Source organism: Capra hircus, chromosome 18 (assembly GCF_001704415.2).
Source record: "Capra hircus breed San Clemente chromosome 18, ASM170441v1, whole genome shotgun sequence".
Lineage (NCBI taxonomy): Eukaryota > Metazoa > Chordata > Mammalia > Artiodactyla > Bovidae > Capra > Capra hircus.
The window spans coordinates 64,113,770-64,136,604 of NC_030825.1; the positions used below are offsets into that span (position 1 = coordinate 64,113,770).

Below are 22,835 nucleotides of genomic sequence, written 5' to 3' on the forward strand. Positions count from 1 at the left end.
GGATCTTCCCCACGCAGGGATCGAACCCGCGTCTCCTGTGTCTCCTGCGTTGCAGGCGGGTTCTCTCCCCCCTGATCCATCGGGGACGCCCTGCGGCAGAAAAGCAGGTCATTGTGGAGGGCCAGGCTCCCACGTCTTCATGGCTGGAAGACCACGGCAGGGAACCCGCAGGTGACTCACGCCCAGCCCGGCGTCGTGGGGAGGGTGGAGGGGCACCGTCTCCGTCTTGCACAAGCAGCGCTTCCCCGTCTGCCGGGAAGGCGATGCGGTCACTCCGCGGCAGGAGGTCTCCGGCCGGCTCGGTCCGCGGTGCAGCCGTGCTGGGCGGGCTGCGCGCCGCGGGCGGTGCGGGCCGGGCATCGCCATGTCCCCGGGCGGCCCTCTTCTGCTCGGGCTTGGTGAGCGGGCCGTCCTGTGGGAGGCTGGGGAGGGAAGAAGGCGCCGAGGAGGGCTTCGTAAGCGGGTTCCTGTGCTGGGACTCCCCTCTGTGAGGCCCCGGGACGGGGAACTGCAGAGGAGTCGCCTGCGGGCCGCGTTTCCCGGGTTCTCGGTGTGGATGTCACACCCCGAGCTCGAGGCGTTTGGGTGTTATCGGCCGACCTCTCTCATCAAGTGTTTCTTTGTTTCAGTGTTTTGCTGGGACCAAGGGATTTGGGCACAGACTGGTGAGTGGTGCCTCCCTTTTCCTCTCAGAGAACTCCGAGTTGGGCTGCGTGGACGTGGGGGTGAACTTGTAGCCTTGTCAGAACCTCAGCCTCTCACCTGCACCATCCCCGCCTCCACACGCTTCGCTTTAATTTATTTTTATTTATTATTTATTTTTTGGCTGCACTGGGTCTTCGTAGCTGGGCGTGGCCTTTCTCTAGCTGCAGTGAGCGGGGGCTCCTCTCTAGCTGGGATGCTCGGCGTCTCTCCGCGGCGGCTTCCCTGGTTCCCGGAGCACAGCCTCTTGGCTGCCAGGCTTCAGCGGACGCGGTCCTGGGCTCTAGAAGCGGACTCTATTTGTGGCGCACGGGCTTAGTTGCCCCTTGGCATGCGGGATCTTGCCGGACCAGGGGTGGAACCGACGCCTACTGCATTGGCGGGCGGATTCCTTACCACTGAGCCACCAGTTGTTAAGTCGCTCGGTCGTGTCCGACTCTTTGTGACCCCGTGGACTGCAGCACACCAGGCTTCTCTGTCCTTCACTGGAACTTATTCAAACTCATGTCCATTGAGTCGCTGATGCCATCGAACCATCTCATCCTCTGTCTTCCCCTTCTCCTCCTGCCTTCAATCTTTCCCAGCATCAGGGTTTTTCAAATGAGCCAGTGCTTTGCATCAGGTGGCCAAAGTACTGGAGCATTAGCTTCAGCATCAGTCGTTCCACTGAATGTTCAGGGTTGATTTCCTTTAGGATGGACTGGTTAGATCTCCTTGCTGTCCAAGGGACTCGTAAAAGTCTTCTCCAACACCACAGGTCAAAAGAACCAATTCTTTGATGCTCAGCTTTCTTTATGGTCCTTTCTTTATTCATCACTACTGAGCCACAGGGAAGACCTTAATTAATTTTTTGTACTTTAATTCTTCAACATTTTGCCAGTCTTCGGTGGAAAACCTCTTGCCCTCTCTAGAAAGCTTCCCGATCTCCAGCTATTCCCCATCAGCACAGATGAGTCAAGGAGGAAATGCTCAGGTTTTCATTCAATGCAGAAAGAGAACACAGCTGCGGTCGACGTTCAGCGCGTAGACTCAGGGGAGCGGGGACATCTGCGCAGCCCCAGGTCCCCCTCTGGGTCCGGGAGTGTCACTTGCTGGGGGTACTGTGTGTCCTCTCCATCACCTGCCTCCAGGTGGCTCAGTGCTAAACAAACTGTCTGCAATGCAGGAGATGTGGGTTCGATCCCTGGGTCGGGAAGATCCCCCTGGAGAAGGAAAAGGCTACGCACTTCAGTGTTTTTGCCTGAGAACTCCGTGGACAGAGGAGCCTGGTGGGCTGCAGTCCACGGGGTCGCAAAAAGTCGGACATGACTTAGTAACTAAAGAACAGCAACAGTGATTGCTTCCGGCTCTCTCAGCTATGGGAGCTCTGCTCACAAGCAAGGCACTCTCGATCAGGAGACACACCTGAGGTAGAATGAAGACATCACGATTTGCTGGTTCTGTGACCTTCTGCAAGCAATTTCCTCATTTGAGCCCCAGGTTCCTTCTTGCTGTGATGAAATTACCGGAGTTCTCTGGAGGTCCAGTGGTTAGGCGCCATTGCCATGGCCAGGCTTCAATCTCTGATTGAGGAACTGAGATCCTACAAGTGGTGCAGCACAGCAAAAAAAAAAAAAAAATAATAACAGAGTGTTGCATCAGCTAAGATACGATCCTGTCAAGCTCAGACAACAAACTTTTGCTCAAAGTAGGCATTGTTGTTTAATGTTAACAGTTGCTAGGTAACATGTGTTGAGGTTTTCCCATCTGCCAAGTGCTATTCTCAACATTTGCACATATGATCTCATTTTAATCTTATGAATCTATCAAGAGGTAAGTTCGTTTTTTCATACTTCAGATATACTGAGCCCTGGCTGTGACCTCAACATAGTACTAAGTGTTTGGCATAGGTTTTTAGTAAGTCAATTGAAATATAATTGAAGTACAATATTATAGCAATTTCAGTTGTGCCTGGTGGCTCAGCTGGTGAAGAAGTAGCCTGCAATGCAGGAGACCTGGGTTCGATCCTGGGTTGGGAAGATGGGAAGATCCCCTGGAGAAGGGACCGGCCACCCACTCTAGCACTCTGGCCTAGAGAATTCCATGGACTGTATAGAAGAGCTGGACACAACTGAGTGACTTTCCCTTTCACACTGTATAATGATTGGACATTTATATGCCTTATGAAATGATTGCCAGGATGCGTCTGGTAGCCATCTAACTCGTGTAAAGCTATTACGTTATTATTGAGCACATTCCCTGTGCTGTGTATTTCATCTCTGTATCTTTTTTTTTATTCTGTAACTCCAGGTTAGTCCTTCTTAATCCCCTTCAGTCATTTTGGCAGCCGCCGGGGTATTCTCCGGTTCTGTAGGTCTGCTCTTGTTTCGTTTCATTCTTTAGATTCCACACGTGACAGCCGGTGGCATTTGTCTTTCTCTGACTTATTTCACTTAGCCAAAGGCCCTCTAGATCCACCCATGGTGTCACAAATGTGAAACATTTTATTTTATCTTTATGATTACCTTTGGAAATGTTAGCTCATTAACCTTGGCAGTGTCGGGTCTCTGCTGCTGTGTGAGGCTTTCTCTTGTCCGTGGAGCACGGGCTCTCCAGTACTGGCAGCTCGTAGGCTCAGCTGCTGTGGTGTGTGGGTTCCGCTGTTCCAAGGCACGTGGGGTCTTCCTGGAGCGTGGATGGAATCCATGTCTCCCTCATTGGCAGGTGGATTCTCAACCACTGAGCCACCAGGGAAGCCCAGGTGTTGTTGCTGTTCAGTCGCTCAGTCACGTCTGACTCTTTGCGACCCCAGTGACTACAGCACACCAGGCCTCCCTCTCCTTCACTATCTCCCGGAGCTTGCTCAAACTCATGTCCAGTGAGTTGGTGAAGCCGATCCATCTGTCTCATCCTCTGTCATCCCCTTCTCCTCCTGCCTTCAATCTTTTCCAGCATCAGGGTCTTTTCCAATGAGTCAGCTCTTTGCATCAGGTGGCCAAGGTATTGGAGTTTCAGCTTCAGCATCGGTCCTTCCAGTGAATATTTTCAGGACTGATCTCCTTTAGGATGGACTGCTTGGATCTCCTTGCAGTCCAAGGACTCTCCAGAGTCTTCTCCAACACCACAGTTCAAAAGCATCAATTCTTTGACGCTCAGCTTTCTTTATAGTCCAGCTCTCACACCCATACATGACCACTGCAGAATACAGTACCTAGTTTTGTGTGTAATTTATCTCAATATGCACAAGAGTAACAGCTTCTGTGCACTGGCTGATGCGTCTAGATTCTGTTATTGCATAGGTTCGCCAGTTTCCAAAACATCCACTAACTTGCTTGTATATGGAAGGAGCACAGTACTTATACAGTAAATGCAATACCTGTGTCCTGAAAGGGTGACTTGGTCCAGCCGGAGACCAACCACAGATCTGTACTGTCCTCCAACTCCTAGACCTACCTGAAGTCTACCAAAACCCTCCTGACGAAAGATCCCTTCCCGTCGTGGCTGGGACCTCCGCCATCGGGGTCCTCCCTCTCCTCTTCCTCCTCCTCTTTTTTCTCTGCCTGTGCTGCTGTGGAGGCCAACACGGTATATCCTAGAAGGGGAAGGGTTCCTGGAAGGGGAAGGGGTCACTGGGTGGGGGGAGTGTGGGGAGGGGCTTGGTGGGTCCCCTGCCAGGAGGGGCTCTCAGCACCGCCTCTCCGTAGGTTCCAGTGATAATGAGACCAAGAGCCAGCTGGATTTTAACAGGTAGGAAAATCTGGACTCTTCCCAGTAGAAAACGCTGTTTCTGTCCCATTCCTCAGACCCACCTTAATGCGTCTATCTCCTTTCCCTCAGCTCCAACCCTGGCATGGACTTCTCAGAAGAAAATCCGGGTAAGAGGAGTGAGAAGGCAGGGGAGCCGGGCTGGGGGAAGGATGCCTTCAGATAGAGGCATCCTGGAAGACGCCTAGAGGCTGGGGCAGGCCTTACCGCGTGTGATGTCACTGCCCTTCCCCGCTTCCAGTCATCCATCTGAAAGCAGCTGGTGTCATTCGTGGGGGCTCTGAAGAGCTCTGTGCCGCTGTCCTTCCTGTCTCAGTGCAGAGAAGAAGTCAGTGAGCGCGAAGTGGTAGATAAGAAGTGATTTACTAGAAAAGGACGCTTGCGAGGCTTACAAGCGGGCAGAGAAGGTGGTACCACCCCCGAGAATTTCCTGGGCTGCAGTTTTATAATCACAGGAAAAGTGGGGAGGGGGAGAAGACCTTCTTTGACTTTCTTGAGTAGACATCACAGTTCCATCATCAGCTCCTCCTCCAGGTTGAGCAGGTTCCCCCAGCCCCTCCCCCAGGTGTCAAGCAAGGTCGGCGGATGACTGTTCTTTTTTAATGTGTGTGGAGAGCATGTCCCATGGGTCATTAACTCTGGAGCTCCCTGGGCAGGCTGTGGGGCTCACGCCACTGCTGGTTCATTGCTGGGGGCAGCTCTCCTGCTTCTGGTGCGTGGTTCTGTTGCCACGCAAGCCTGCTTTCTGGAGCCATCTGCTCACAGGGGTCTCCCATACTGTTTCTACCTACAGTCCCCTGGGGGACTGACTATTGAATCACCTACTTGCTCCGCTCACTCTGCCCTGTCACGGCTCTGAAATACAGATGGCAGGACTGGGTGACCAGAAGGCCCTTCCTGGAAGCCTGTCCTCTCCCCTTTCCTTGCAGACGGTGTCTCGGTGCACCTCCCGCTAGAGGAGGACAGGCAGACGGACATGCAGGTGCGTCTCCCCGGCCCCTCCCCCGGCCCCTCCCCTGGGGCTCGCCCCTCACTTTGCGTCTCCCAGGTCCACCCCGAGGAATGCCCGTGGGGCTCTTCTGAGTCCTCCGCTGAGCCGCACCAGGATTCCTTCACGGAGAGTGAGGTTTCACTCCCGTCTTGCAGCCCTGAGGACTCCTCAGTATAGCCCCGCATGGACCCGCCTTCACCTCGTCCAGAGAGCGGAGCTGGAGCTGGCTGTGTGCACTCCACGGCGCAAGGGCCCCTTAAGGAGTGTGTGAGTCATCACCTTGTGTGTGAGTGTGTGTGTGTGTACACGTGCACCTGCCTAGTGCGTCTGACTCTTTGCGACCCCATGGACTGTAGCCCACCAGGCTCCTCTGTCCACGGGATTCTCCAGGCAAGGATACTGGAATGGGTAGCTATTCCCTTCTGCATTTCCTTCTCCAGGGGATCTTCCCGACCCAGGGATCGAACCCAAGTCTCTTGCTTTGCAGGCGGATTCTTTTACCACTGCGAGACGTGGGAAGCCCCAGTCCTCATTTTGGAGCTCCCCGAAGACTCAAGAATACAGAAGCCTTGTCAGTTGTCAAGAAATTCTGGGATACGAGAGATGGGACATTTCCTGCCGTATCAGTGAACAAAGGGTATCACAGTCACGAGCAATGACGGCCACCACGGCTGCTGAGCTGGTGAGCCCTGAGGGCACTCGGAAGGAAAGGACACGGCCGTCTAGCAGCCATCAGACTGCTGCCACACTGAGGGTGAGCCCAGAGCGGACTCGGTATGTGAAAACAGCAGGATCCTGGTGCCAGACAGCTGAGGCGCGCATCGAAGCAATGATTTCAGTTAGCCCAGATGCGTCCATCTTCCCATACGTAGAAAAGCGCTAAATTCCTTAACTTGGGATAGCTGGTTTTCTTTAATTGGCAGTAGCGTTCGAGGTTCAGATTATCTGCCTTTTGTTGCGAAGCTTCTTTATTACCTGCCTCCTCCCCTCTCCTCCTCTGAGCAGTTCTCTCGGGGTTACTTGGGATGCTGCTTCCCGGGCTTGAGTCCTAGGAATATCTGACGAATAAAACAAAACTCTCAACGTTTAGGTTGAGTGTGTATTTTCGGCAGACATGCATCACACAACTCAGCAGATTCCTGGTTCTCACTAGAATGGGGCTAAAGACACCTACCTCTCAGACTCCAGTGAGGGTCAAATGAGGGCGTGCTCGAGCAGCGGGAAGCAGCTGTGCGCTGTTGTTCAGTCGCTCAGTCGGCTCCGACTCCGCGACCCCTGGACTGCAGCACAGCAGGACTCCACTATCTTCCAGAGTTTGCGCAAACCCATGTCCATTGAGTTGGTGATGCCATCCAACCACCTCTGTGGCCCCCTTCTCCTCCTGCCATCAATCTTTCCCAGCATCAGGGTCTTTAAATCAGTCAGTTCTTTGCATCAGGTGGACAAAGTATCGGAGCTTCAGCTTCAGCATCAGTCCTTCCAATGAATATTCAGAGTTGATTTCCTTTAGGACTGACTGGTCTGATCTTGCTGTCCAAGGGATGCTGCTAAACTTCTAATGCACAGGAAAGTCCTCTTCTTTCCCCTCTCTTCCCCACTCCAGCAAGAACCACCTGGTCCAAAGGAACCTATTTACAAAACAGAAATGCTCACATGGAAACAAATGTATGGTTACCAAAGGGGACAGCAGGTGGAGGGGGGAGATGAGCTGGGAGTTTGGGATTAATATATACTTACTACCATCTATAAGACAGGTAAACAGGGACCTCCCTGGCGGTCCAGCAGTTAGGGCTCCACACTTCCACTGCAGGTGGCGCAGGCTGGATCAGGGAACGAAGATCTCGCATGTTGCACAGTGCAGCCAGGAAAAAGGGAGGGATTACAATAAAAAATTGGTAAATGAGAAGGAGCTGCTGTACAGCACAGGGGACTCGACTCAATGTCCTGTATTAACAACAACCTAAAGGGAAAAGAGGCTGGAGAAGAATATCTGTGTGAATATAAGAATGTGTATAGTTATGCATAGCTGAATTGCTGTGCGTACGCCTGAAACTAACAACATTGCAAATGAACTATGCAAAAAGAGAGATGAAAGTGTTAGTCACTCAGACGAGTCTGAAACTTTTCAATCCCAAGGACTGTAGCCCGCCAGGCCCCTCTGTCCATGGGATTCTCCAGGGAAGAATACTGGAATCAGGGTGGTTGGGGGGGGGGGGGATTCTCAGGAAAAGGAGCTCAACTGCAAAAAAAAAAAAAAAAGACTACTGGAGCGGGTTGCCATTCCCTTCTCCAGGAGATCTTCCTGATCCAGGGATCAAACCCTGGTCTCCTTCACTGCAGGCAGATTCTTTACCACTGAGCCACCAGGATCCTTCAGCTACACACACATATGTACTTTATATGTCTAATTATATATGTTTATAATTATAACAGAGTGGAGAGTCACCTCCCAAGGCTGGTGCGTCCTGCCCCCGCCCCTGCAGCCTGCAGTCAGGGTTCTGCTCAGCTCATTCCAGCCATGCCCATCTGTTTCTGCTCACACTTTCTGGTTCAATGCCAGGCTCTTTCCCTCTTTGGAGCTCTAGGGCTGAATGTCTGACCCACATCATTGCTCCAAAGAAAAGTTCACCGAAACAGTTTCATTACAGAGATCTTTCAGGTAATACTCCATATGAGCAGCTTGTTCAAAACGCTTCTCCAAGTTTCCATGCATTTTACCCCGCAGAGAATCTAAAATGGTAGTGACGCCCCGGCCTCCCTTGCTGAAGCCCCTGATAACTCCTGGTGTGCTCTCTGTCTCTATGAACCGCCTGCTCTGGGTGTTTCTTATAACTGGAATCGTGCTATGTATGTGTGGTCTTCTGTGTCTGCTTATGTTACTTCCCTGGGGGCTTGGACGATAAAGAATCTGCCTGCGACGTAAGAGATCCGGGTTTAACCTCTGGAGCAGGAAATGACAACCCACCCCAGTATTGCTGCCTGGAGAATCCCACGAACAGAGGAGCCTGGTGGGCTACAGTCTGTGGGGTCACAGAGAGTCGGGCATGAGTGAGCATATCTATCTCTCTATCTAGGTGATTCCTTGCTATAGTTTTGATTTGCATTTTGATAAGATTTCAGGATGTGGAGGCTTTTCTTGTGATTTTTAAAAGAACAGTGTGAGTAAAACTGACCTCTGGAGCTTGGCCTCTTGACCCTCTGCCCTGTTTTGAATTCTTTTTCCAGGACCTGCCCTCAACATCTGTTGAGGAAAGATGTTTTTTTCCTTACAGGCCCGCAGGCCTGGTGAGGACGCGCCCATCAGCACAGGTTTTCCCGTTGCTGTTACAGAAGCGAAAGGCAGTAGCATTTCTTCACGCTCCACTGGTGGGTTTTGTTTTTGGTAATTGATGTCCTTTTCATTATAGGGGATTGGAATACAAAAGTAGGAAGTCAAGAAACACCTGGAGTAACAGGTAAATTTGGCCTTGGAGCACAGAATGAAGCAGGGCAAAGACTAACAGAGTTTTGCCAAGAGAACGCACTGGTCACAGCAAACACCCTCTCCCAACAACACAAGAGAAGACTCTACACATGGACATCACCAGACGGTCAACACCAAAATGAGATGTATTATATTCTTTGCAGCCAAAGATGGAGAAGCTCTATACAGTCAGCAGAAACAAGACCGGGAGCTGACTGTGGCTCAGATCATGAACTCCTTATTGCCAACTTCAGGCTCAAATTGAAGAAAGTGGGGAAAACCACTAGACCATTCAGGTATGACCTAAATCAAATCCCTTATGATTATACAGTGGAAGTGAGAAATAGATTTAAGGGCCTAGATCTGATAGACAGAGTGCCTGATGAACTATGGGCAGAGGTTCATGACATTGTACAGGAGACAGGGATCAAGACCATCCCTGTGGAAAAGAAATGCAAAAAAGCAAAATGGCTGTCTGGGGAAGCCTTACAAATAACTGTGAAAAGAAGAGAGGCAAAAAGCAAAGGAGAAAAGGAAAGATATAAGCATCTGAATGCAGAGTTCCAAAGAATAGCAAGGAGAGAGAAGAAAGCCTTCCTCAGTGATCAGTGCAAAGAAATAGAGGAAAATAATAGAATGGGAAAGACTAGAGTTCTCTTCAAGAAAATTAGAGATACCAAAGGAATATTTCATGCAAAGATGGGCAGAATAAAAGACAGACACGGTATGGACCTAACAGAAGCAGAAGATATTAAGAACAGGTGGCAAGAATACACAGAAGACCTGTACAAAAAAGATCTTCACAACCCAGATAATCACAATGGTGTCATCATTCACCTAAAGCCAGACATCGTGGAATGTGAAGTCAAGTGGGCCTTAGGAAGCATCGCTACAAAGAAAGCTAGTGGAGGTGATGAAATCCCCAGCTGAGCTTTCAAGTCCTGAAAGATGATGCTGTGAAAGTGCTGCACTCAATATGCCAGTAAATTTGGAAAACTCAGCAATGGCCAAAGGACTGGAAAAAGTCAGTTTTCATTCTAATCCCAAAGAAAGGCAATGCCAAAGAATACCCAAACTACTGCACAACTGTGCTCATCTCACATGCTAGTAAATTAATGCTCAAAATTCTCCAAGCCAGGCTTCAGCAATATGTGAACCGTGAACTTGCAAATGTTCAAGTTGGTTTTAGAAAAGGCGCAGGAACCAGAGATCAAATTGCCAACATCCGCTGGATCATTGAAAAAGCAAGAGAGTTCCAGAAAAACATCTATTTCTGCTTTATTGACTATGCCAAAGCCTTTGACTATGTGGATCACAATAAACTGTGGAAAATTCTGAAACAGGTGGGAATACCAGACCACCTGACCTGCCTCTTGAGAAATCTGTATTCAGGTCAGGAAGCAACAGTTAGAACTGGACATGGAACAACGGACTGGTTCCAAATAGGAAAAGGAATACGTCAAGGCTGTATATTGTCACCCTGCTTATTTAACTTATATGCAGAGTACATCATGAGAAACGCTGGGCTGGAGGAAGCACAAGCTGGAATCAAGATTGCTAGGAGAAATATCAATAACCTCAGATATGCAGATGACACCATCTTTATGGCAGAAAGCGAAGAAGTAAAGAGCCTCTTGATGAAAGTGAAAGAGGAGAGTGAAAAAGTTGGCTTAAAGCTCAACATTCAGAAAACTAAGATCATGGCATCTGGTCCCATCATTTCATGGCAAATAGATGGGGAAAACAGTGGAAACAGTGGCTGACTTTATTTTCCTGGGCTCCAAAATCACTGCAGATGGTGACTGCAGCCATGAAATTAAAAGACGCTTACTCCTTGGAAGGAAAGTTATGGCCAACCTAGACAGCACATTAAAAAGCAGAGACATTACTTTGCCAACAAAGATCTGTTTAGTCAAGGCTATGGTTTTTCCAATAGTCACGTATGGATGTGAGAGTTGGACTATAAAGAAAGCTGAGTGCTGAAGAATTGATGCTTTTGAGCTGTGGTGTTGGAGAAGACTCTTGAGAGTCCCTTGGACTGCAAGGAGATCCAAGCAGTCCATCCTAAAGGAGACCAGTCCTGGGTATTCATTGGAAGGACTGATGGTGAAGCTGAAACTCCAAATACTTTGGCCACCTGATGCAAAGAGCTGACTCATTTGGAAAGACCCTGATGCTGGGAAAGAATGAAGGCAGGAGGAGAAGGGGACGACAGAGGATGAGATGGTTGGATGGCATTACTGCCTCAATGGACATGAGTTTGGGTGAACTCCGGGAGTTGGTGATGGACAGGGAGGCCTGATGTGCTGCAGTCCATGGGGTCGCAAAGAGTCGGACTCGACTCTGCAACTGAACTGAACTGAATAAGTGGAATCTCTACATTCATTCAAATGAGCTGATTTGTAAACAGAAACAGACCCACAGGCTTAGAAAACCAACTTATGATTATAAAAATAAAAGACAGGAGAAGGAAGACAGTAAAAGGTTGAGTTTAACAGATACACCCTACTTATCAGATGGATAATCCAGAAGGACCTACTGTTAGCACAGGGACGCCTACTGAACACACTGAAAGAACCTATATGGGAAAAGACCCCAAGGAAGAATAGATACACGTCTGTGCGTTACTGAATCAAGTTCCTGTTCACCTGAAACAAACCCAAGTTCAGATAGCAAATCTACTTCAACCGAAAAGTTACCAAAAAAAAAAAAAAAAAAAAAAAGCATTGGCTTGCGGGGCTATGCTGCCCCCTTGTGGCCACCTTTGGTGACAACAACCGTAAAACCTGGGCTGATGGACATTTAACATTACCCGGGCCTGAGGGGATGGATGTAAGGAAACCACGTGTCCTCAGCAGATGTCCTCCTGTAAGTCTGGGGAAAAGAAAGGAAAACAGGGCAGAAGGTCAAGAGGCCACTCTCCAGAGGTCAGTTTTACTCACACTTTTTTTTTTTTTTTTAAATCACACGGAAATCTTTCACCACGGAATAATTTTAGAGAAATGCGAATCAAAACTAGAATAGTTACCACCTGATCAGGCAAGCCCACCCCTTGCCTTACATCCGGATAAAATCAGAATTTAAAATGATACTTACTCCCTTATTTCACGGCAGCACAATTCACAAATTCCAAGACACAGCATCAACCCAACGTCCATCAATAGAGAGATGAAGAGTAACTGCTCCATTTAGATGCTGGAATACACTCAGCCATCAAAGACGGCAACAAAAAGGCCATTAACAGCAGCACGATGGACCGAGAGATTTATCCTACTGAGAGAAGTCAGAGAGAGAAAGAGAAATATTATAGCACTTACAGGTGGAACCTATAAATCGGTTCAAATGGACAAATTCATAAACAGAAAGAGACTCACAGACTAATAAAGCCCACCGATGATTATTTCAACAAAGGGAGGGGAAGGGAGACATTTAGAGGTTGGATTTACACATACACACTCTGCTGTGCTCAGCTGGGTCGACTCTTCGCGGCCTGTGACTGTAGCCCGCCAGGCTCCTCTGTCTATAGGATTCTCCAGGCAAGAATACTGGAGTGGGTTTCCATTTCCTTCTCCAGTGCATGAAAGTGAAAAGTGAAAGTGAAGTCGCTCAGTTGTGCCCGACTCTTAGCGACCCCATGGACTGCAGCCCACCAGGCTCCTCCGTCCATGGCATTTTCCAGGCAAGAGCACTGGAGTGGGGTGCCATTGCGTATACACACGTCTGCTGCTGCTGCTGCGAAGTCGCTTCAGTCGTGTCCGGCTCTGTGTGACCCCACAGACGGCAGCCCACCAGGCTCCCCTGTCCCTGGGATTCTCCAGGCAAGAACACTGGAGTGGGTTGCCATTTCCTTCTCCAATGCATGAAAGTGAAGTCGCTCAGTCGCATCTGACTCTTAGCGACCCCATGGACTGCAGCCCACCAGGCTCCTTTGTCCATGGGATTTTCCAGGCAAGAGTACTGGAGTGGGGTGCCATTAATATACACACTACTAGATATCAAAGAGACAATCCCGAAAACCCTGCTGAATAGCACAGGGCAGTCTACTGAACACACTGATGGAGCCGGCATGGGAAAGACCCCTAAAAGAACAGAACAGATACACCTCTACATAGAACTGGATCAAGTTCTTGTCAACCTAAAACAGAGCAGCAGGCATCGACTCTAATCCAAAGGAAAAGAAAAACGCAATTCCCCAAAAGCGCGGAGCATGACCTCGCCGGCCCTCTCCCCGAGCGTGCGGCGGCCGGGGTCTGGGCCCCCTCCCTCTACGTGAGCCTCGGGGTCGGGCTCGATGAGCGCCGATCTGCGGGGACGGTGTCCGGGCCCCTCCGCTGCACGCGGCGGCGCGGGGCACGCGGGCCGGGCGGCGGGGCCGGGGCGTGGGGGCTCGGGGGGTGGCCGGCGTCCCGGGAGCGCCCCCGCGTGTGGCGGTGGGGCCCGCGCTTGCTGTCCTGCCGGCCCGGCCGTGTCGCTCTCTCGGGGCCCGGCCCCGCGGCCCTCGCTGCCCGCCGTCCCCCCGCCCTGCACGGGTGCCCGCCCGCGCTCCTCCGCTGTCCGGGGCCTTGGGTGTCGTCCCTGGCCTCCCTGCAGCTGGCGTCCCCTGGCGGAGGGCCCTCGGGGAGGAGGCGGGGAGCTGGGCCCGGCGGGTGGCGCGAGGGCGGTGGGGGCGCGGGGACGCGGCGGGAGAGCGGTGGGCGCCGCGGGAGCGCCCCCACCCGGTGCTGAGACCGTGGGCGCTGAGAGCCCGGGGCGGGCCGGCGGCCGACTGCGTCCGGGCGGTTTCCAGTTGCCCCGGGCCCCACCGCCTCCGCCGTCGGTGCCCCTCTCCGTCGGTCCGTGCGTCTGCCGATCCCCGGGCCGCGCCCCGGTGCGTCTCGCTTCCCCGCCCGCCCGGCCCCGCTGCGTTGCGCGTAGCTGCCCTCTGTCCGCCGACGGCGTTGCTGGGCGAGGGGAGTCCCGGTGGCCTCGCCCGAGCGCGGGTCGGGTCCCTCGGCGGGTGGACGCCAGGGCGCGTCTGCCGTCCCCGGACCCGCGCCGGGCCCACGAGCGGGGTCGCCCCCTCGCTCCTCCACGCCGCCGCGGCGCGCTGCGCCCCTCGGGAACCCACGTGGGCGGTCGGTCGTCCTCGCCGCGGGCGGGGCGGGTGGGTCGGGCCCCCGGTGGTCGTCCTCCCCCTTCCTCACTTCGTGGGTTTCCGCTGTGGAGCATCGACCCACGCCCGGCACGCCCGGCTCCTCGTGCTCGCTTCTCTGGAGAAGGGCATGGCAACCCACTCCAGTATTCTTTCCTGGAGAAGCCCGCGGACAGAGGAGCCTGGCGGGCTACAGTCCATGGGTCACTAACACTTTCATCACTTTCACGTGGAGCCGGAAGAAATGCTGCCGCCTTGTGGCCACTTTGGGCCGCTTGTGCCCGGCAGGGCACTTACTACCTGGCAGGCCTCGGTCAGTCAGTGCAGCCAGTCAGTCGTGTCCGACTCCTTGCGACCCCATGGACCGCAGCACGCCAGGCCTCCCTGTCCATCACCAACTCCCGGGGTTTACTCAGACTCCTGTCTATTGAGTCAGTGATGCCATCCAGCCATCTCATCCTCTGTCATCCCCTTCTCCTCCTGCCCCCAATCCCTCCCAGCATCACAGGGTCTTTTCACATGAGTCAGTTCTTCACATCAGGTGGCCAAGGTATTGGAGTTTCAGCTTCAGCATCAGTCCTTCCAGTGAATATTCAGGACTGATTTCCTTTAGGATGGACTGGTTGGATCTCCTTGCAGTCCAAGGGACTCTCAAGAGCCTTCTCCAGCACCACAGTTCAAAAGAATCCATTCTTTGATGCTCAGGTTTCTTTATAGTCCAACTCTCACATCCATATGTGACTACTGGAAAAACCATAGCTTTGACTAGATGGACCTTTGTTGGCAAAGCCTGCAGGGATGTAAGGAAAAAACACCTGTCCTCAAATAATGCCCTCAGTTAGGTCCTGGAAAAAGAATTTTAAACAGCAGACAGTCCAGAGGCCAATCTCCAGAGGTCTGTTTCATTCACACTGGTTTTTTTTTTTTTTTTAAAATCTCATGAACAGTCTCTACACCATGAAATCTTAGAGAAACCCAAATCAAAACTGCAAAGAGGCATCACCTCACACGGGTTAAATGGCCTTTGTCAGAAAGTGTACAAACAATAAATGCTGGAGAGGGTGTGGAGAAAGGGGAACCCTCCTACACTGATGCTGTCAATGTCGATTGTTAACAGGCAGGATGGAGGTCAGGGAGGAGGTTCTTTAAACAATAAAAAGTGATTGAAGTCACCACACTTCTCCCATACAGAAAGAAGAAACTCCAAATCAATTAAAGAGCGAAATGGAAGAATGATGACTCTTCAACCCTTGATGAAAATATAGACATCCTATGGTTTGACATGTATTGCAGCAATTTCCTTTTGGGTGACTTCCTATTTGAGGAAAGAAAAATAAAACAAAAGTCAACAGAAGGGACCTACTGCCCTTAAAAGCCTTATGGACTGTAGGGAAAACCTCACTGGAAGAAAAAGGTAACCCTCAGAATGGGAAATAAATGTTTGCAAATGAAGATGCCCACAAGGAATTCATCTCCAAAACAGGCAAACAGCTCATGAGCTCATTATCAAAAATACAAGGAACCCAATAGAAAAATGGGTCAAAGTTCTATATGGATATTTCTCTAAAGAAGGCATATATATGGACATAAAGCACATGAAAAAGAAAAAAAAAACCCTCAGCATCACTAATTATTGGGGCTTCCCTTGTGGCTCAGCTGGTAAAGAATCCGCCTGCAATGCAGGAGACCTGGATTTGATCCCTGGGTGGGGAAGATCCCCTGGAGAAGGGAAAGGCTACCCACTCCAGTGTTCTGGCCTGGAGAATTCCGTGGACTGTATAGTCTGTGGGGTCGCAAAGAGTCGGACATGGCTTCACTAATTATTAGAGAAATGCAAATATGGAGTATTACCTGACAGATCTCTGTAATGAAATTGTTTCAGTGAACTTTTCTTTGGAGTGGTGGTGTGGGTCAGAAATATTTACACAGGAAAAGCAGCACACTCAGCCCTGAAGCCCTGATGAGGGAAAGAGCCTGGCATTGCACCCAGAAAATATGAGCAGAAAAAGATGGATACGGCTGGAATGAGCTGAGCAGAACGCTGACTGCAGACTGCAGGGGCGGGGTCAGGACACGCCAGCCTTGGGAGGCGACTCTTCACTTTCAGTTATAACCATCCAGTTCCAGTTCAGTCGCTCAGTCTGTCCAACTCTTTGCGGCCCCATGAATCGCAGCATGCCAGGCCTCCCTGTCCATCGCCAACTCCTGGAGTTTACCCAAACTCATGTCCATCGAGTCGGTGATCCCATCCAGCCATCTCTTCCTCTGTCATCCCCTTCTCCTCCTGCCCCCAATCCCTCCCAGCATCAGGGGCTTTTCCAATGAGTCAACTCTTCACATGAGGTGGCCAGAGTACTGGAGTTTTAGCTTTAGCATCATTCCTTCCAAAGAACACCCAGGACTGATCTCCTTTAGGATGGACTTGTTGGATCTCCTTGCAGTCCAAGGGACTCTCAAGAGTCTTCTCCAACACCACAGCTCAAAAGCATCAATTCTTCAGCACTCAGCTGTCTTCACAGTCTAACTTTCACATCCATACATGACCACAGGAAAAACCATAGCCTTGACTAGATGGACCTTGGCTGGCAAAGTAATGTCTCTGCTTTTCAATATGCTATCAAAGTTGGTCATAACTTTCCTTCCAAGGAGTAAGTGTCTTTTAGTTCATGGTTGCAATCACTGTCTGCAGTGATTTTGGAGCCCCGAAAAATAAAGTCTGACACTGTTTCCACTGTTTCCCCACATATTTGCCATGAAGTAATGGGACCAGATACCATGATCTTAGTTTTCTGAATGTTGAGCTTTAAGCCAACTTTTTCACTCTCCTCTTTCACTTTCATCAAGAGGCTCTTTAGTTCCTCTTCACTTTCTGCCGTAAGGGTGTGTCATCTGCATATCTGAGGTTATTGATATTTCTCCTAGCAATCTTAATTCCAGCTTGTGCTTCCTCCAGCCCAGCGTTTCTCATGATGTACTCTGCATAGAAGTCAAATAAGCAGGGTGACAATATACAGGTATCTCTTCACTGTATTCCTTTTCCTATTTGGAACCAGTCTGTTGTTCCATGTCCAGTTCTATCTGTTGCTTTGTGACCTGCATATAGGTTTCTCAAGAGGCAGGTCAGGTGGTCTGGTATTCCCATCTCTTTCATAAATTTTCCGCAGTTTATTGTGATCCACACAGTCAAAGGCTTTGGCATAGTCAATAAAGCAGAAATAGATGTTTTTCTGGAACTCTCTTGCTTTTTCAATGATCCAGTGGATGTTGGCAATTTGATCTCTGGCTCCTCTGCCTTTTCTAAAACCAACTTGAACATTTGCAAGTTCACGGTTCACATATTGTTGAAGCCTGGCTTGAAGAATTTTGAGCATTACTTTACTAGCATGTGAGATGAGCACAATTGTGCGGTAGTTTGAGCATTCTCTGGCATTGCCTTTCTTTGGGATTGGAAAGAAAACTGACCTTTTCCAGTCCTGTGGCCACTGCTGAGTTTTCCAAATTTACTGGCATATTGAGTGCAGCACTTTCACAGCATCATCTTTCAGGATTTGAAACAGCTCAACTGGAATTCCATCACCTCCACTAGCTTTGTTCCTAGTGATGCTTTCTAAGGCCCACTTGACTTCACATTCCAGGATGTCTGGCTCTAGGTGAGTGATCACACCATTGTGATTATCTGGGTCATGAAGCTCTTTTTTGTACAGGTCTTCTGTGTATTCTTGCCACCTGTTCTTAATATCTTCTGCTTCTGCTAGGTCCATGCCATTTCTGTCCCTTATCGAGTCCATCTTTGCATGAAATATTCCCTTGGTATCTCTAATTTTCTTGAAGAGATCTCTAGTCTTTCCCATTCTGTTGTTTTCTTCTATTTCTTTGCACTGATCGGTGAGGAAGGCTTTCTTCTCTCTCCTTGCTATTCTTTGGAACTCTGTATTCAGATGCTTATATCTTTCCTTTTCTCCTTTGCTTTTTACTTCTCTTCTTCTGATAGCTATTTGTCAGGCCTCCCCAGACAGCCATTTTGCTTTTTTGCATTTCTTTTTCTTCGGGATGGTCTTGATCCCTGTCTCCTGTACAATGTCACGAACCTCATTCCATAGTTCATCAGGCACTCTGTCTATCAGATCTAGTACTTTAAGTATATTTCTCACTTCCACTGTATAATCATAAGGGATTTGATTTAGGTCATACCTGAATGGTCTAGTGGTTTTCCCCATTTCTTCTGTTTAAGTCTGAATTTGGCAATAAGGAGTTCATGATCTGAGCCACAGTCAGCTCCTGGTCTTGTTTTTGCTGACTGTATAGAGCTTCTCCATCTTTGGCTGCAAATAATATAATCAATCTGATTTTGGTACCATAGATGTATGTAATTAAACATGTAAATAATATATGTGTGTGTAGCTGAAGGATCCTGGTGGCTCAGTGGTAAAGAATCTGCCTGCAGTGAAGGAGACCAGGGTTTGATTCCTGGATTAGGAAGATCTCCTGGAGAAGGGAATGGCAACCTGCTCCAGTAGTCTTTTTTTTTTTTTTTCAGTTGAGCTCCTTTTCCTGACACCCCCCCCCCCACCCCAACCACCCTGACTCCAATATTCTTCCCTGGAGAATCCCATGGACAGAGGGGCCTGGCGGGCTACAGTCCTTGGGATTGAAAAGTTTCAGATTTGACTGAGTGACAAACGCTTTCACTCTCTCTTTTTGCATAGTTCATTTGCAATGTTGTTAGTTTCAGGCGTATGCACAGCAATTCAGCTATGCATATCTATACCCATTCTTATATTCACACAGATATTCTTCTCCAGCCTCTTTTCCCTTTAGGTTGTTGTTAATACAGGACATTGAGTCAAGTCCCCTGTGCTGTACCGCAGCTCCTTCTCGTTTACCAATTTTTTATTGTAATCCCTCCCTTTTTCCTGGCTGCACTGTGTGACATGTGAGATCTTCGTTCCCTGATCCAGCCTGCGCCACCTGCAGTGGAAGCCTGGAGCCCTAACTGCTGGACCGCCAGGGAGGTCCCTGTTTACCTGTCTTATCGATGGTAGTAAGTATATGTTAATCCCAAACTCCCAGCTCATCCGCCACCCCCACCTGCTGTCCCCTTGGTAACCATATGTTTGTTTTCCATGTGAGCATTTCTGTTTTGTAAATAGGTTCCTTTGGACCAGGTGGTTCTCTGAAGTAGGGAGGAGAGAGCTGTCTTGTGTATTACCCACTAGGTGTCACTGGCACGATGCCCCATCCGATTGTGGGACAACCAGAAAATGTCTTCAGATGTTTCCAGATACCCCTGGGGAGTGGACAGAATCACCCCAGTCAAGAACTGTTGGGTTACATCATTCAGGGACTAAGAGGGCAAGACAGAGTTGGGTGCACAGATATCTCTTTAAAGTGCTGGAGAAGACTCTTGAGAGTCCCTTGGACAGCTAGATCAAACCAGTCAATCCTCAAGGAAATCAACCCTGAATATTCATTGGAAGGACCAATGCTGAAGCTGAAACTCCAAGAGTTTGGCTACCTGATGCGAAGAGCTGACTCATTGGATAAGACCCTGATGCTGGGAAAGATTGAAGGCAAAATGTGAAGGGGACGACAGAGGATGAGATGGTTGGATGGCATCACTGACTCAATGCACATGAATCTGAGCAAACTCTGGGAGTTAGTGAAGGACAGGAAGGCCTGGCGTGCTGCAGTCCATGGGGTCACAAAGAGTCTGACGGGACTGAAGCAACTTAGCATGCACGTAAAATCAGCACAGGAGTTAAGATAGCCCAATTAGATGAATGAAAAAGAAGCACTTTTCTCTCCCTCACTGGACAACACACACACACACACACACACACACACACACACACACAAGAAAGCAAGCGGCCCAAACTGGCTGTGGTAGCCACCTCCTGACCCTCCACCAAAGAGATTGTGTTAGCTTCCTCCAGCCACTGTAACAAATACCATCACCTTGATGACTTGTTCAATTGCTAAGTTGTGTTCAACTCTTTGTGACCCTATGGACTGGAGCAAGCCAGGCTTCCCTGTCCTTCACTATCTCCCATAGTCTGTCCATTGAGTTGGTGATACCATCCAACCGTCTCATCCTCTGTCGTCCCCTTCTCCCGCCTTCAGTCTTTCTCAGCATCAGGGTCTTTTCCAATGAGTCAGTTCTTCGCATCAGGTGGCCAAACTCTTGGGAGTTTCAGCTTCAGCACTGGTCCTTCCAATGAATATTCAGAGTTGATTTCCTTTAGGATTGATTGGTTTGATTGACTTGGTGACCTAGAACAACATAAATGTATTTGATCACAGTTCCAGAGGCCGGACGTCCAAACTCAAGGTGTCAGAGCCAGGGGCGGGGGTGGATGGGGACACACCCTCAGAGGCTCATGCCTTTTGCAGCTTCTGGGGCTCCAGCCACTCCTGGGTTGGGGCTGCATCATCCCTGCCTCTGCCCGCCCTCCCCTCATCTCCTCTTCGTCTGCCCTCTGTCTTCTCTTCTGAGGACGCTTGGAGCTAGGCTCCGCCTGGGTAGTCTAGGACAGTCTCATCTCAACACCCATACTTACATCTGCAAAAACCATTTTCCGGGGACTCCCCTGGTGTCCAGTGGTTACGACTTCACCTTCCAATGCAGGGGGTGGGGATTCGATCCCTGGTCAGGGAGCTAAAACCCCACATGCCTTGGGGCCAAAAAACCAGAACACAAAAAACAGAAGCAATATTGCAACAAATTCAAAAAAGACTTTAAAAATGCTCCACATTAAAAAAAAATCTTAAAAAAAACCCCTTTTTCCAAATTAGCTCCATTCACAGGTACTGGGGGGAGGCCCAGACATATCATTTGGGGGAAGCACCTTCGTTCAGCCTACCACAGTGACCTGATTTGGGGTGACATCAGTAATTGCTGGACCCGAGTCTTGCAGGTGGAATCCTCGGGATGTTACTGAACCCAAAGCCCGCCACACCCCTGGGCTTGTACTTCTGTGAAATGGAATTCCTTCTGGCTTTTGCCTGGGGTGAAGGTCAGCTCAGCTTAAACCCTTTTTAAAAAGCTGGAATATAATTGCTTTACAATGTGGTGTTAGCTTCTGCTGTACAACAACGCGGATCATATATACATATATCCCCTCCCTCCTGAACCTCCCTCCACCCTCATCCCACCCTCTGGGTCATCACAGAGCCCTAAGCTGAGCTCCCTGTCTACACAGCAGCTTCCCACTAGCCATCTATTTTACACACGGTTGTGTGCACACGTCAGGTCAGCTCAACCCCTTCATGTCCCGTGATCGGCAGCCCAAACCATCCTGACACGGTTCTCAAGCCCCAAAGGGCAGCATGAAGGATGTGACCCCGGCCTGGTCTCTCGTGGTGAAGAGCCCACCCGAGCACCCCTTCCACGATGCGCCCTGGGTCCATGCACAACTTTGCCACCATCTCCTCTCTGGGCTGCTTCGGCGGGTTTGGGTTTTGTTTTGCGCCCTCTTGTTGGAGATCGGTTTGATCGTCTTCCGTCCGTCTGAAGGTTGTAGCTGGGTTTGTGAACCACCTCAAAGCCTTCAGAGTAGCAGTCAAAGGTGAAGCTGATGTGTGACTCCACGCTTGTGGTCTTTGGGGTTTCTCAGTTTCAGAAAGGAAGCGGATGTTGGTTGTGAAGGTTTGTGGTTAGCATCAGCTGTGGGCTGCAGGTTGCTTGCATGTATGTAACAGACAAATCTCCGTGCAGTCAGAGGTTCTCATGGACATTAGGATCTATAACCCTCCCCCAGAAAGAGAGTGGGCCGTGGAATCAGACTCTGAATTCCAACCCCTCTTCTTGCTAACACACCCCAAGTTTTTTTTTTTTTTAAAGCAGATAGTGGGGAGTTTGTGATTTTAAAAATCTGTTATTTTCAGTTGATTTGCTTGCCAACAACCCTGGTGAAGCTGATTCCTCTTAAGCAGAAAGGATCTTTGCTTAAGGATTTTGTAAAGACCAGTGTGGTTGGCAGAAAAGTGGGTGCCCCTGAAGGTGTTCACATCCTAATCCACAGAACCTTCTACTTTACAGGGCAAAGGAGGAGCGAGGTGGATGATGGGTTCAAGTCCCTAACAGCCCGTGTCAAAGGAGGAAGATGATCTTGGATTGTCTGAATGGGCCAAGCAATATCAAGAGTCCTGGAGAAGACTACTGAGAGTCCCTTAGACTGCAAGGAGGCCAGACCAGTCAATCGTCAAGGAAATCAACTCTGAGTATTCATCGGAAGGACTGATGCTGAAGCTGAAGCTCCAATACTTTGGCCACCTGATGGGAACAACCAACTCATTGGAAAAAACCCTGATGCTGGGAAAGATTGAGGGCAGGAGAAGAAGGGGGCAACAGAGGATGAGATGGTTGGCATCACCGACTCCATGGACATGAGTCTCAGCAAGCTCTGGGAGATAGGGAAGGACAGGGAAGCCTGGAGTGCTGCAGTCCATGGGGTCGCAAAGAGTCAGACACTGCTGAGCGACTGAACAACAACTTCTGTGCTGGCAGGCAGATTCTTTCCCACTGAGCCAGCAGGGAAGCCCTACCGATGTACTTTCCTCTTTCTTTTTAAAAAGTTAATTTATTTGGCTATATCAGGTCTTGGTTGCAGCCTGTGGGGTCAAGTTTCCTGACCAGGGATGGAACCCGGGGGTCCCCTGCATTGGGAGCTCAGAGTCTTAGCCACTGGACCACCAGGGAAGTCCCCAGTGTACTTTCTGACTCTATGGATTTCACTGACCCATTGGGGTTTTGATTTGTGAGCCCCCTTTATGAATGTAAGGGGCTACTGGTAGTAGCAGAACAC

General features: G+C 49.9%; 2 protein-coding genes across 5 annotated transcripts; one reads left to right on the forward strand and one right to left on the reverse strand.

Moving 5' to 3' along the window:
* LOC108638051 lies at positions 11–6,430 on the forward strand. 4 transcript variants are annotated; one of them, XR_001919574.1, is made up of 7 exons: positions 11–665; positions 4,129–4,266; positions 4,386–4,428; positions 4,519–4,556; positions 5,376–5,428; positions 5,495–5,704; positions 5,925–6,430. XR_001919574.1 is itself a non-coding variant. In XM_018063114.1 (6 exons), the coding sequence occupies exons 1-6, from the start codon at positions 365–367 to the stop codon at positions 5,612–5,614; spliced, it is 693 nt and encodes a 230-aa protein (XP_017918603.1). In that variant the 5' UTR covers positions 11–364; the 3' UTR covers positions 5,615–5,796. The 4 variants fall into 4 exon arrangements, 2 of the variants coding, with proteins under 2 accessions (XP_017918603.1, XP_017918602.1); XR_001919573.1 differs by having other exon boundaries at positions 5,376–5,704; XM_018063114.1 differs by lacking the exon at positions 5,925–6,430 and having other exon boundaries at positions 5,495–5,796.
* LOC108638095 (translation initiation factor IF-2-like) lies at positions 13,062–14,108 on the reverse strand. Its single transcript, XM_018063238.1, has one exon. It carries the CDS (start codon positions 14,106–14,108, stop codon positions 13,062–13,064), a length of 1,047 nt encoding a protein of 348 aa, XP_017918727.1.